This window comes from Leptosomus discolor, chromosome 6 (genome assembly GCF_034619465.1).
Source record: "Leptosomus discolor isolate bLepDis1 chromosome 6, bLepDis1.hap2, whole genome shotgun sequence".
NCBI classification, from domain to species: domain Eukaryota; kingdom Metazoa; phylum Chordata; class Aves; order Leptosomiformes; family Leptosomidae; genus Leptosomus; species Leptosomus discolor.
Window position 1 is genome coordinate 58,017,240 of NC_141396.1, and position 13,329 is coordinate 58,030,568.

The window sequence follows — 13,329 nt, forward strand, 5'->3', positions numbered from 1 at the left end:
CACGCTCTCAAACTAACAGTGCTCGTGAAGAGCTGTTTCTAGCTTCCAGGAGAATCTGTGCAGGGAAACGGGCATCTGTTCACACTGCATGATCCAGTGGAGCCCAAAACACTGGCACCTCATTTTTTGATTGGGCAGAGTACTAGCAGAACAAACAGCACCATTTTCCCCAAAATGGAACACTTAAGGAGTATTTCCTACTTTCCCTCATGTCAAAAGGTTTCACAAAAGAGAGATTTTCTTCAAGAGCAAGAAGCTCCATGGACGATGCAGCTGCAACCTCCTGCATGAGGGCTCAAGACACTAGAGGAGACTGAACAGCCTAAAGGAACACAGCATGAGGAAGACAGCTCTCCAAATAGCCTTTTTTTTTTTTTTTGAGGCATACAGCATCATAGGAACTGGAAGAGAAAAGGCCTTCTGACTTAGAAGGACATGATTACCTGGAGAGAACAAAAAAAAAAAAAAAAAAGGATCATAATCTTGGAAGACAGAAATAGGCACAATGGGTATTTCAGAGGCTTGCATCATTGATAACCTTTACTCAACCTCTGACTTCTCCTCCTGCAGAACAGATTCACCACAGCCTTGCCAACCTGCCAGACATTTTTTTTGTCGATGGAGACTGGTTTTGCTGTCACATTAAAGAGACAAGTGCAACTTGGAAGGGAGGCCTCTAGTGGCACCAAAAAGTGAATAAATACATTAAGCGTGCTTACAGTTCATGAGTCAGATTACTAAAGTTTTATAAAGGTGGGAATTTTTTGTTTCTTGTTGTTTGCTTTGTTGTTTTTTTTTTTTTTTAAAAAAAAAAAAGCCTTACCTCTGGTTCAGATTTCACTTCTGATTTTGCTTGGCCCACTGGTGTGATTGCTCTAGCTTTCATCTCAGGCCTTCCCTGTGAGTTTCCAACACCAGGTACGGACTTGGTGGCAGACATCGTGCTGGTAATGGGTTTGACCTGAGCAGCTGGGGTAGAGGTTCGCCTGTTGTTGTTCATTTCCATAGCATGTGATGGTGCTATTGGCAATTCACGCAAGTTACTGTTTCTTGGAGCAGTTGACTGTAGCTGCTGATTTGAACGCTTGACAATATTCTGTGATGGTGTATTCTGAAAAGCAGAAAGGAAAAATACTGCAGACTTCCACTGCAAATCAGACTAAAGTGTTTCCTGTTTCACATTTTCATGATTTAGTTAAGTTTGTGAAAAAAAACTTTTAAAAGAGGCATAATATTTTCAATATGAGAAGAAAAACGATAAAAATGAGAACATTTTAACAACAATTTATTTAATTAAAAGTAAAACTGCATCTCACTTGATTAACATCCTTCTCAGAAATTTGCTTCACTGTCTGATTCACTTTCCTAATCAAAGCAATGATTCTGAACTTCAGTCATGTTGTCTTGAGCACTGCTACGGACTGTTGTGCTACCCCAACCTACCAAGCAACAGAACATGCTGCACGGGAGCAAAGTCACAAGACACAAGTAAGTGGCATTATCTGAACCAGAAAGCTTACTAGCAGTGGTACAGAGAGGCCTTCAAAATGAAAGACAGTGTCAGAGAACTGGGCTCCCACACAATCACAGGCTATCAGCAGTTTTTAAACCTTATTAAGCAAATCCATTCTCCAGAGGAGAAAAGAAAAAGATACACGTGCTGTTCTTGGATGTAGGTTATAAAATGATTAAGGCAAAATGAATGAGAAATGGTGGAAGAAGGGCACAGAACAGGAAGGGAATAAATGAGACTGAAAAACCACCCTGGTGAGTTTTGAAACCTGAGTTTACACACCTGCTACTCATGCAGAACTACACAAGGCAACACTGATGTACGTGGTACTTACATGCCTTGGCTTCATTGGACCCTGTCGCGGCTGACACTGCATCCTGTTGTTATTTGGCTGCTGCTGCGTGGCCTGCATATGAGGCCTGAACTGTGGCTGGTTCATGGGCATCAAGGGCTGCGGTGGCCCTTGGAGATGATGGTGGTGTTGCTGCTGCTGCTGCTGGTGATGGTGTTGCTGCTGCTGGTGATGGTGCTGCTGAGGCTGAGGCTGTGGCTGAGGCTGTAATGGAGGATGCAAGGGACCCTTCACAGGAAGAAAAAGATTATTTGACTTTAGTTTCAAGGTAATAAACTCCCGAAAAGTAGCTCCAGCCTCCCAAGTCCTCAAAACATCTGTCAGCAGCTATGGACCAGTATAAACCAAAAGTAATACACTGAGTAAAAGCCATACTAACAGCAGCTGTGCAAGGTAGCTGTACACTTAAACCTGTGTAAGCCAACAGCTGAAGTGGAAAAAAGCAAATGCAAGGGTTCCCGCCCTCTGCTGCCTTTTCTAATGACTTTTAAACTGGTTTGTTTGTGGGGGTTTTTTAGTTGTTTTTTTTTTCCCCCCAACATCAGAGGACTTCAGGATTTCCCCACATTCAACGCACAGACACACACATAAAGCCCACGGGACACGCAGGGCCCAGCACACCCCCAAAACCTGTACCTACTCCAAGCCCCAAATTCAGGTTCCTCCCGGTTTGCCGGGGGCCCCCGGCTCCCCGCCAGGCTCCGCGGCTGAGCAGCAGAGGGCGCTCCCGCCCTGCCGCTCGCCCCGCGGCCGCTCTGCCCGCCGGCGCGGGGCTCCGGCAGCTCCAGGAGCCCGCCGGGGCTGCGGGCTCGCTGGCGGGGCTGCGGCAGCGCTGGCCAGCGGGGACAAAATTAACCGCTTCTTCAGGCACAGCGACCAAAAGCGTGACGGGCCCGTCTGCCTCGTACCTGTCCTCTCCAGTACCCCCAGTCACGCCAGCCCTGTGAGCCCGCCGGGCCGCGCGTACCTGCATGCCGGGCTGGGTGTGCGCGGCGAGGAAGGGCTGTCCCGGCGCCTGCAGGAACTGCTGCCTCGGCGGGATGAACGGGCGGGGATTCGCCGAACCCGGCTGGTTGAAGTGGAGGATCCCCACGGGACCCTGAGGCTGCATGTTCGGCCGTACCGGCCGCTCTCGGGGGAACACCGGCTGCTGTCCCTGCTGGTTGAACGCCGGGCCGGGCTGGCTGAACGGCATCGGAGTTTGGGCAGGGACGGGGTGGGCGCTATTAAGCAGCGGAGGAGGTGGCGGTGGGGGGGGGCTTCGCTGCTCAAACAAGGGATGGCTTGGAAACCTTGGATCTGTGGGAATCAGGTAACTGATTAAATGACCGCCTCCCCGGGACACAAACATGCTTTCGAGACGCAAAGCCCTAGTTTGATTTGGAAAAGTAACCTGAAATTTGTAGAAAGCAAAATTGTTTGGGATGTTTGAATTTTGAAAGCTACCCTCAAGGTTATGTTTCTCTTGCTTCTGCCACTTGCGTGTAAAAGGAACTGATGCCTGAAAGATCTGCACAGCTGGTACTTTGCTGGAATTAGCAATACGTTTTAGGAATTCTACTTTAATTAAATCAATGAAGGATTTCAGGGATTATAGTTTAAACCACACAAAACCCCATAAAATGATACCATTTGCTGACCAGATATTTGGCAGATTTTCACACGTTTTGTGTAAAATGTCAGTAACATATACATTATATATATATATATGCATATGACATATATATGATATATACATATATCTATATAATATAAACATGCACATGCACCATCTATTTTGTTTGCTATGCTGTATCATTTTAGCTAACCTTAACAGATTTCTTACAGTACCCACATAGGCCAGGCAGTTTAAAGAGTTACTAGTGGAAACCAAAGCGTATGGAGAGTACTACCTACCTAAAATGTAATTACATTTACATGTAATTTACACGTATTTATAAACTGTATTATGGATAAATTACAACTTTATTGCAATAATCATTTACACATTAATTTTATTTTGCATCTGTATAAATATCCAGATTGATGGTAGTTACAGACAAAGACAGACTATTACATCAGAAAAGCAAAGAGATACCAGACCACCAGAATTTTTGGCATGTACTAGTCTGGCTACATCAAACATGATCTTCCAGCCTTCAGGTCCTTCTGAACACGTCATGTTACGATACATCCTTACTCTGCATAGCATTTTTTTACAAAAAGCGGATTTTGTATGTTAATGGCTGTGAAAATGCTTACCTGCTATGAAGAAAGGATCTCTTTCCTGAGGAGGTGGAGGAGGGAGTGGTGGTGGCGGTGGTGGCGGCCCTCTCCACTGGTCCTGGATTGGCAGCCTTGGGGCTTGGGAGAAGTTGGTAGGAACTGGTCCAGGCGTATGCTGCTGAAAGTCTGGAGGGCCCTATTTAATAAGGCAGAACTAAGATAAAGACTGCCATCCAGGAATTCATTTAGTGCCTGCCATGACTTTTCTTCTCTTAAAAACACAATTGCTTTATGAGGTATCTCCTATCATCGGTACAAACTGGCAGCCCTTACTGAGTCATTCTTTCACAATGGAAGAACTTCTAAACCCAAGTACAGTACCTTGAAATGAATTCACAATGTTTTAATAATCACTAGCACCACAGGAATGCCATTTCTTCTCAAGATTATTGAAATCCATGCAATTATTGACCTTCTTTTGCATTAATCCAAAAAAATCTGAATGTCTACTTTAGAAGACATTCCTGACATTTATCTTCTTAAACCATGCTATTCTTCACCATCAATTTAGTACCAGTTAAGCTACAGAAGTGAAGCAGATTTACTTTAAAAAAAAAAATGGGGGGGAAGGACAATTTATGGCATCCAGAAAATTAAAGAAATCATCTTCTAAAAAGAAGTAACAGGAGAGTAATACTTCTGTCTATTCACAACTTAGCATCTGGAGTATTATAAGAAAGAGTGCAATATTATCTTTCTCCAGTAAGGTTTTTTTTTAAATGTAAAGTGAGCCTTTACATATTGCAGAAAGCAGGATATTAATCCAAAAGCAGAACTTTGCAGAAGACACACTTAATTGAGTAATGCACACTATCATTTTTTTCTTTTCTATCAAAAGTTGACAAAATATCTTGGCAACCTCCGATAAACAGAAGCAGCTTTGCTTCACATATATCATTATATTCACAAGCATATCATTATGTGTGAGCATATCAAAGTAATGAGAAAAAAAAAAAAAATCTATGAACATCCTTGTTTTCCTCTTTATACAGATTCGGAAAACAGTGGTGGCATCTGTTCTGTCTACGTTTGGTGCTCACCTTAAAGCTTAGAACTTGCCGTTGCTGAAGACAAGCTTTTCAAAACAGATTTCAGATCAAACACTCCCTGCTAGACTGAAATATGGTCATCAAAGGATCAAACTACTAAGTTGCAGTGGTTATGATTTATCTATTGAGCTGCCCTCACCAACAGTTTGCACATCTCACTCTACCCTATTTGTACTGCAAAAATACTTCCATTTTAGGACAAGAATTTCTCACCCAGCAAAACCGGCTATTTGCCCTGGAAATTGAAGTCTACACACTACTGAAGTAGCACAAGACAAAGCTGCTTCCTATGCTTCTACCAGTACAATAAACTGGGATTGGCAAGGCCCAAACAGATAGATGAGAGGCACTGAGGATCACAGCCATTGTTAGACCTGTGGCCTTCTTGAAAACATCTAAATGGGAATATGTGAGATACCAAAACCTCTTATTTGGAAGTGATGCTGTGATTACTTATGTCATTACACAGCCATCAACTGTAAATGCTTTATCATTCCTAGAGATTAAAGGGTCTATATCCCCTTGCCAGTGCTCTTAGTCAGCCAGTCTCCTGTGGCTATTTCATTTAGTGGAAAGACATTATATTACACTCAAGCCTGACAGTCCTCAAAACATATATAACTGTTTGTAGGAGGAGCTCCTACGCTTCTGCAAGTGAAGTTACCAACACAAAATATTCTTGCCACCTTGGAAAAGACCATCACCTTTGAATTTCACAGGCTGTTTGCAAACAACAGCAGTTGGAGGAAGAGGGAGCTATTTGGGATGGAGAAAGTGACATTTATTTGTCCCATCAAAATCTGTTCAGGTTTAGCTGAACAAGGCTGTTCAACTGCGTTGCCCTTCCCTTGTGTTGAGCAGGACAGCGCTGGCTGCCTGCCAAAAGAGCAACTGAACACAAACCTTGAGCATCCTGACCCTTCGCTCCCAAAACACACCTCTACCATCACCGCACGCAGGAGCTGCCAGAGGTACTTTAAAATTAAGGTTAAATGCATTCCCTCCTCTTGGAAGCCCTGAGATGAAAGCCTAGTTCTCAAAGCATTGCTCTTCAATCCATCCCAGGGAACACTGAGCGCTTCTGCAAGCCGCACGGCCTGGAGGGAGGCACCCAGCAAACCAACTGATATTCAGCTATTTAGTTATTAGTTTATCACTGCATAATGCATAAGGTGTCATCGCAACAGAGGCAGGGGAGAAACCAGTTCATCAGGGCAGTTTTCACACAAGATGGTTTTCATCTTGCATCTTATTTACCGCACGTAGTCACACGAACGTATTGCACCTGGGGAGACAAAGCAGTCTCAACAAGACAACCTGCTTTTTCTTATTTTCTGAGAGCTTGACTTTGAAGCTCTGAAATTCTCCCTGTATTTTTCTCTAGACACAATATATGCCTACATATATCTTGGTTATTTCTAAAACAGCCAGCAAAAACCAAATTATGTGGAAACTTACTGAAACCCGGGCTAATAAAACCTAAGTACCACATATTTGCCACCCGAACTGAAGAACTGGCAGCAGCAATGATCTGGCTGGGCTTGTTTCCAAGCATCAAATGGCACTGCAGTGACCACAGTCTCCTCTACCTGCTTCTTCCGAACTCAATGTATTCTCTTGCGGTGGAAGTAACAGATCCTTCTTGGTCTCTTCTCTCACTCCCAAACTTCAGTTTTAGGGCTAGGCTACAAAATACAGGCTTAGGTTACAAAACAAGCAGTCATCTCCGCTTCTATGACCAAATTTGTAACCCAGTCTCAAGCAACTTCCCAATATAAATTATTTGTCCAATTAGCCTTACTGTTCTCCCAGTCCTGCTTGCTCTTCAGACACATTCTCTCATCCCCATCATGTCTTTCACTCTGCCCACTGGTTCCCAATCCCAGCACGGATCCAGCTTCCCAGCTCCCTGACTCCAAGCTGGTGGCCTTGCCTTGCAGCAGCTCGTCAGGAGCTCCCACTTACCCGACCCAGACCCAGGCTTTCCTGCCTGTACACTTAGCCCAAGCAACTTCCCCTCTTTTTCCTGCCAGGGAAGGAGATGCAAATGACAGCACAGGGGAAAAAGGATTCCCTGCTTATATTTCAAATAAACACTTCTTCGTACCAGCTTTCCCTCTCCTGCCAACCCATATCCTCGTTCTTATGCACCAACCTACTTCATGCCAAAGCAGCCCTGAATTGCAAATGCATGGGAAGTCCTGTTGAATTTCACACAGCTCTTATGTGTACTGAAACATCCTCAGTGCAGCCAAACTCTATTTTATTCCTTGAAAAACTGAGCAACGATAAAACATGTCTAAATAGTTCACTTGGGCATAACAGTATTTTTCTACCATTTCAATCTTGGAATGAAAGTATTTGGAAAATGTCAATCACAACTATTCAAACTGAGGCAGGCAACCAGCACAGCATCTTGGTTCAAACCACAGAAGTCTGGTTGTACTACACATGCTAAGAGCAGCTTTGTGCTTTCCATCATAAGGAAACTTTAAACCCTTCTGAAAAACGTTTTAGTTAAGTTTTAGAACTGAGTAATAAGCAGTTATTTTTGATCTAAGAAAAGTCACACTTAAAAAATGAGATGATAGTTTATTTACAAATAAAATTACAGAAACCAATAACCAGCAAGATATGTTCCTGTTAAAAACACAAATAATGCCGACTCCCTTCAGTACCAAAGGTGCCCTCTGGCTTAATTTAAGAAGCAAATATTTACTGTCCTCTTAAATACTTTCACTGATTTAAGATAAAGTAACAGTTATCCAAAACCAGTATCTAAAAACCCCAACAAATGCCCACCAAGATACATCGAGAAAACAGCTTTTTGCTCTAGTTTTATTGGTATATTTCATACAGTTATATCCCGCCACTCCAAAACAGTCCAATGAAATCAGAGCAAGAAGGAAATATTTGAAGTTTGGAACTCTTCCTATTGGCCTCTCTCTTTTCCATCCTTCACAGTTAAGAATTCTGGTTCCCCCCCCCGTCCTTACTTTTTAAGTAAGATTCCAGTTAAGCTTTGAGGCTGAGAAGTTTTTAAAGATAAATATTTTCCCATCCTAAAGCCAACCCTCCTTCTCCATTTTGCATTTAAAGTAACATGAAGATCCTTTTTATATCCTGCAATGAACATGAGATGTCCCTCAATGTCAGGATTCATTAGGGCTGAAACAATGACCCTTCCCTGCCAGAGCACTTACACCACATACAATGGAACAGAGGGTTGGGCTTTTTGAAACCCAAAACTTTCAAAAATGGCCAAACTACAGCAGTACAGCTGATCTAAATCACACCACAGTAAAGCTGCATGCTATAGACACTTGGGTATTGCCAAAAAATACCTACCTATTTGATCACTGAACAGATTTTAACTTTATGTATATGACATTTTGAAGAACTACTAAAATATGACTGATCACATTTCTTGGCTGATAACCAAAGGCCAATCATGCAAGATTAATTGCAAAGACATTTGTTATTTGCAGAAAAACGAATTACCAATATTTGCTTCCAAAAAAAAAAAAAAAAAAAGAAATTAGTTTGATTCTTTTCCTTTTAATATCCATGAAAAAGACTGACCTCCACTTTTTTTTCCGAAACCAGCTTTGCTTCTAATATCCCTAAAGACTGAAATAAAGTTCTGCCCTAAATTACAGTAACACGGCTGGGGGGAAGCTTGTATTTTCTGATTTTTACATTGCTGAGATCTTTCTTCTGAAAAAGCTTTCAGGACAATTTCAACAGGAATTTGATTGTGTGATGGATTAATTTCACATACATGTGAAACTAGAGCTCTAAGGTTCAGGCAGAGTTACTACTTCCAGACGTAATTTTTTTTTTTTTAGAAAATACATAAACAGTGGTGGATACTTTTCTAACTTATGAGGTCCTTGTCTATTATTCTGAAACACCATCACATTTTTTTTCCAATTTAATAAGAATACGCTACTACTACAACTTTTACTTATGCCAAATTCTAATTGTCCTGAAAATATTACAAAGTAGTATAACAGTTCTCCATTAGTTAAAGTTTTTGAGGGTGGTGGTTGTTTTTTTCTCCTTAACAGTTATTAAACTATAATTCTAGGAGTGGATTATTTTACCATTAGTGTTAAACTCTACATTCAGCAAGTATTTGCTCCTAATAACCCCCAAGTGCCCTCTGGTATTTTGTAGAAAAGACCACGCACAGCTATTTAACTTCAAAAATTAATGAAGAGCAGGTGCAAAAGCCAGTTTTCATAATGGTCTATTTTTGATAAAATAAGCATACTGTAACATAGATGCATAGTAAATCTTTATATGCACAGCAGTTACTCCCATTTTTCATGGTTTTGCTATCTGGACAGTTTCAAATTACAACCAACTATTCAGTACACACACCAACTAAGACTCCCTACAAAAAAATAATTTTAACTATTACATCATCAGTATGATACCTTTTAGAAAACTTCATTACTTAAAAATCTCACATTCTTCAAAATACTTATTTTCAAGTTAACAGGTTTCAACCTAACAAGAGAGAGATTTGCAACTTCCTATGATCAGCCAAGGCTGCAAGGTTCTACCGTTCAGTCCAAGACTGGGGCCACCTCTGACATTGGTGGAAAGGACAAAATACTTATGTGCCTTTCCAGCAAGACCCCATAAAGCTGGAACACATTCATACAGACAACGGTTCCGAAGATTGAGTTACCAAACATCTGTACGAGGAAGACTTGGCAGAGGGTAACTTTTTGGAGGAGTCTTCTCTCCTTCTCATCGTTACTGCACTATATAGTATCATTATTATTGATTTAGTATCATTAATAATGATTACTTAGTATTATCAGATTGATTACTTAGTAGAAGTGCACCAAACTGCAAGGTAAGACTCATAAAATAGAGGGTTTTAGCTATGTTTAAAGCTATTTGCACAAACAGCACAGAATTGGGAAACAGCACAAGACCTGAAGCAGATGTACCCGTCACGCCACAGTCCAGCCTAGAAGTCCTCAACCAACCAAGACATATGCCTTCACAAAACCGCAACCACTTCAGCACTGCAGTTCCTTCCAAACCACTCGCTGCAGCCCTGGTGTCAACAAGTATTTCAAAGATCTGAGAGAGAAACTGTGTAATTTTGAAAGCTGAAGAGCTCTTGAACAGCCTTCTCAGTAAGGCTTTGTGGGCTACAAGGGGACACAGCTCTGGCCATTCTTTCTTTTCTTCTGTGAAAATCAAAAGATGTCAATGCCTGAACACTGAAAGCTAGGTACTGAAGATCAAGACTGTTCTTAAACTAACAAAGAAAGTAATTTTTGGTCTGTATTTTTTCTGATTTTTAAGGAGTGTGTTTATCACTTAATTTATCTTCATGTAAATTAATTTTACTTCAAAAATTCTTATGTATCATCTTTTTTGAATACAAGAACCAAGGCCTAGAAGGAAATTACATTGGAAATGGGCTTCTGTGTGGATTTCCAAAGAGACCGCAATCACAGATGTTTTAGAAATACTTAAAATGAAAAGATAAGCACACCGAAGTGCTACTGACAGGTATTTTGTTGTCTTAAATCTTTAATTTTGTGAAGTTTACTCTGACAAAAAAAAAATCCTCCCCACACACTATAATTTACAGCACCTCAGACTGACGTTTTTATACAATTCTGCATGCTGGCATGTTGCACAACTTCGCCTTTTACTAACGTCCATGATTCAACATAGCTAAGGCATAACTTACACCTTATCAATCACTTTTGGAAAAAAAAAATGCAATGCAAACTTGTGTCTACAATTCATTAGCGTTGTGAATAGCTCATTGAACATGACTTTCACACACTCAGGCAATCCCACCTTCTGAAAGAACACGAGATAAGGTTACTTTAATCCTTTCAAAGAACTGTGCTATTTTGCCTTCCTTTTATCCCTTTAAATATCCTTCCTAGTTAAGAAATTAACATTCTCTGTCATACAATTCTTACACAAATTGTACTTTTACTTTTCTGCATCTCTTGTTAATTACATGATGTTATCTCCAATAATCTATTCATGAAGCACAGATAACTTTGGTTACCAATAAAGGGAAAAACTTAGCATAAATTGCTTAGCACAAAGTTAATCTTATAAAGCAAGGAATAAAGAGGATCTAACAGCTATTATATGACTTATCAGCTTCTCTAAAAGGGTCACTCTACTTTTTTTTTCATGAGACTAATTAAATACCTTAACAATGTCATTGAAACTTCATGAATCTTTCAATAAAATACACCCTGCCTCTACAACATGTTTTCATTTATTAATCTCACTTAAAATGCAAAGAGCTAGGAGAACCCCATTGACAGTTAAGCAGGGCCACTCAGTTAATTCTTCTTATACGGTTTAAATGCAAAGAACAATGACCACTATAACCTATGACAATTAAAACTATAGCCGTCTGTCACAAGATGTTAATCCTCTTATTTCAGCAGCTACTAGACTTTTTGAAAAGCTTTCCTAAAATGCCTACCTTCCAGTGCAAGGAACTGACACTTCATCCTCTTGTGCAGGAACCCTGCTTCATATATCTTGGACATGGCTCAAAAATTTTCAAGTAGAAATGTATATATCCCACAAACCATGGCTTTTCACATTCAAGTTCCACAGTATTCTCATTTACTGTGCACAGCACACAGAAAGGGAATAATTAACTGGAATATTGTAATAAAAATTTTGGTATTTCCTTAAATTCAGTCTAAGTGACTCCATAGTGTCCCTGCGATGTCCACGACAATCATGTAATTCCATCAAGGTGAACTAAAACGTAGCAAGTGCCGTGATTTTCTCAATGGATTTAGTATAATAAGACAACCTTATATAAAAATTCATGCCTTAAATACATTTCAATCGGGGACAAAAATTAAAAGTTCAGAGTGATCATAAAACTCAAGACAACGATTGTACACTACCCACACATAAGTCTTCTCAAAGCTTCTGGAATATATTTTCTGAGGGGAAAATGCAAGGAGACAGCAAGTGCTGGTTCAAGTATATGGACTGCACAGGTTCCAGTATTACAGGCAGAGTAAGTCTGACAGAGAATGGGTTGATATTTTCCTCAGCTGAGTCGAAAGTAACTTTTAACATTAAGATGTACCACGTAACTTTGACAAGCTTCTCTTTGATATGACACAACTCCCAAGAGATAAGAAAGTGTGTTGGGAGGTTTAGGCACAAGTCCAGGTCATCTGAAAGAAATCACCAATGCCCAATTTCACTGTTTAAGCTCCCAAAATATAATTCAATCATCATGTAAAACCAGTACAAGCAAGGACAGAAAGGCTTGGAATCCCTTGTTATTTAAGCCAACTTGTGATCAAATAGCCACAATAAGGGCACAGGCAATACAGAAAAAGGATACTACCAGCATGCTAAGACAATCCTCATCAGGAGACCAATTAGATTCATTGTATATTAAAAGTATCCCTCTTCAGCAAGTTTCAGGGCATCCCCCAATACATCAAGAGGGACATACTCATGTTGCAAACAGAGACAAAAATACTCCCAGTTTCAGTGTTTCTGTAAGAGAAGAAACAAAGCGGAATGGCCCACAAGCAACCAGCTCTACACAGACGGATACTTCACACATAGGTTTCTTGAACCTCGATCTGCTCTACCATTGTGGTATGTATGTTAGAAAAGGAAAATCTGCAGCACAAGTGCTGCCATTCAAGAAAAAACTCTCAGAAAACACTCTTAAATGAAATACAGGTATAGGAAAGGTATTGTTAACTAAATCCCAACTCTAGTTTTAAATTCCTAACAGTGCTTATGCGCAGGAAAAACACGCTCCCACGCATCTGTTTTGTTTGGATGAAGGAAGAGTGTTTCCAGCAAGCAGAGACAGGCCATAAGAAGATATAATGTGACAGACACGTTGTAGCAGCCTGCACTGCCTGAAGGAAGAGTAAACCCAAACCTCTCAGATTAGAGCACAAACCTAAGTAATTTCTTGAACAGGTGTTTAAAATGAATTCATCTGGAAGATTCATTTTCACTTTAATTTGTAATCCTCTTCGGGGTGTGGCGTAGAAGAGCACAGGATCATTTTTGTTTGGTGCCCTCTAACTTTTTTAAATCAAGTACAACACAAATAGAAATTGAAGAAAGTGTAAGGGACATTAGTGCTA

General features: G+C 40.6%; 1 protein-coding gene across 1 annotated transcript in view; it reads right to left on the reverse strand.

Moving 5' to 3' along the window:
* Window positions 1-13,329, reverse strand: part of RBM33 (RNA binding motif protein 33) — a 104,307-nt gene that overhangs the window by 39,059 nt on the left and 51,919 nt on the right. Inside the window, exons 11-14 of the mRNA XM_086467467.1 lie at window positions 4,107-4,266; window positions 2,833-3,164; window positions 1,848-2,093; window positions 824-1,111 (exon numbers count right to left, since the gene is read on the reverse strand). Of these exons, the coding sequence (XP_086323593.1) occupies window positions 824-1,111; window positions 1,848-2,093; window positions 2,833-3,164; window positions 4,107-4,266 (1,026 nt within the window). The remainder of the gene's footprint in view (window positions 1-823; window positions 1,112-1,847; window positions 2,094-2,832; window positions 3,165-4,106; window positions 4,267-13,329) is intronic.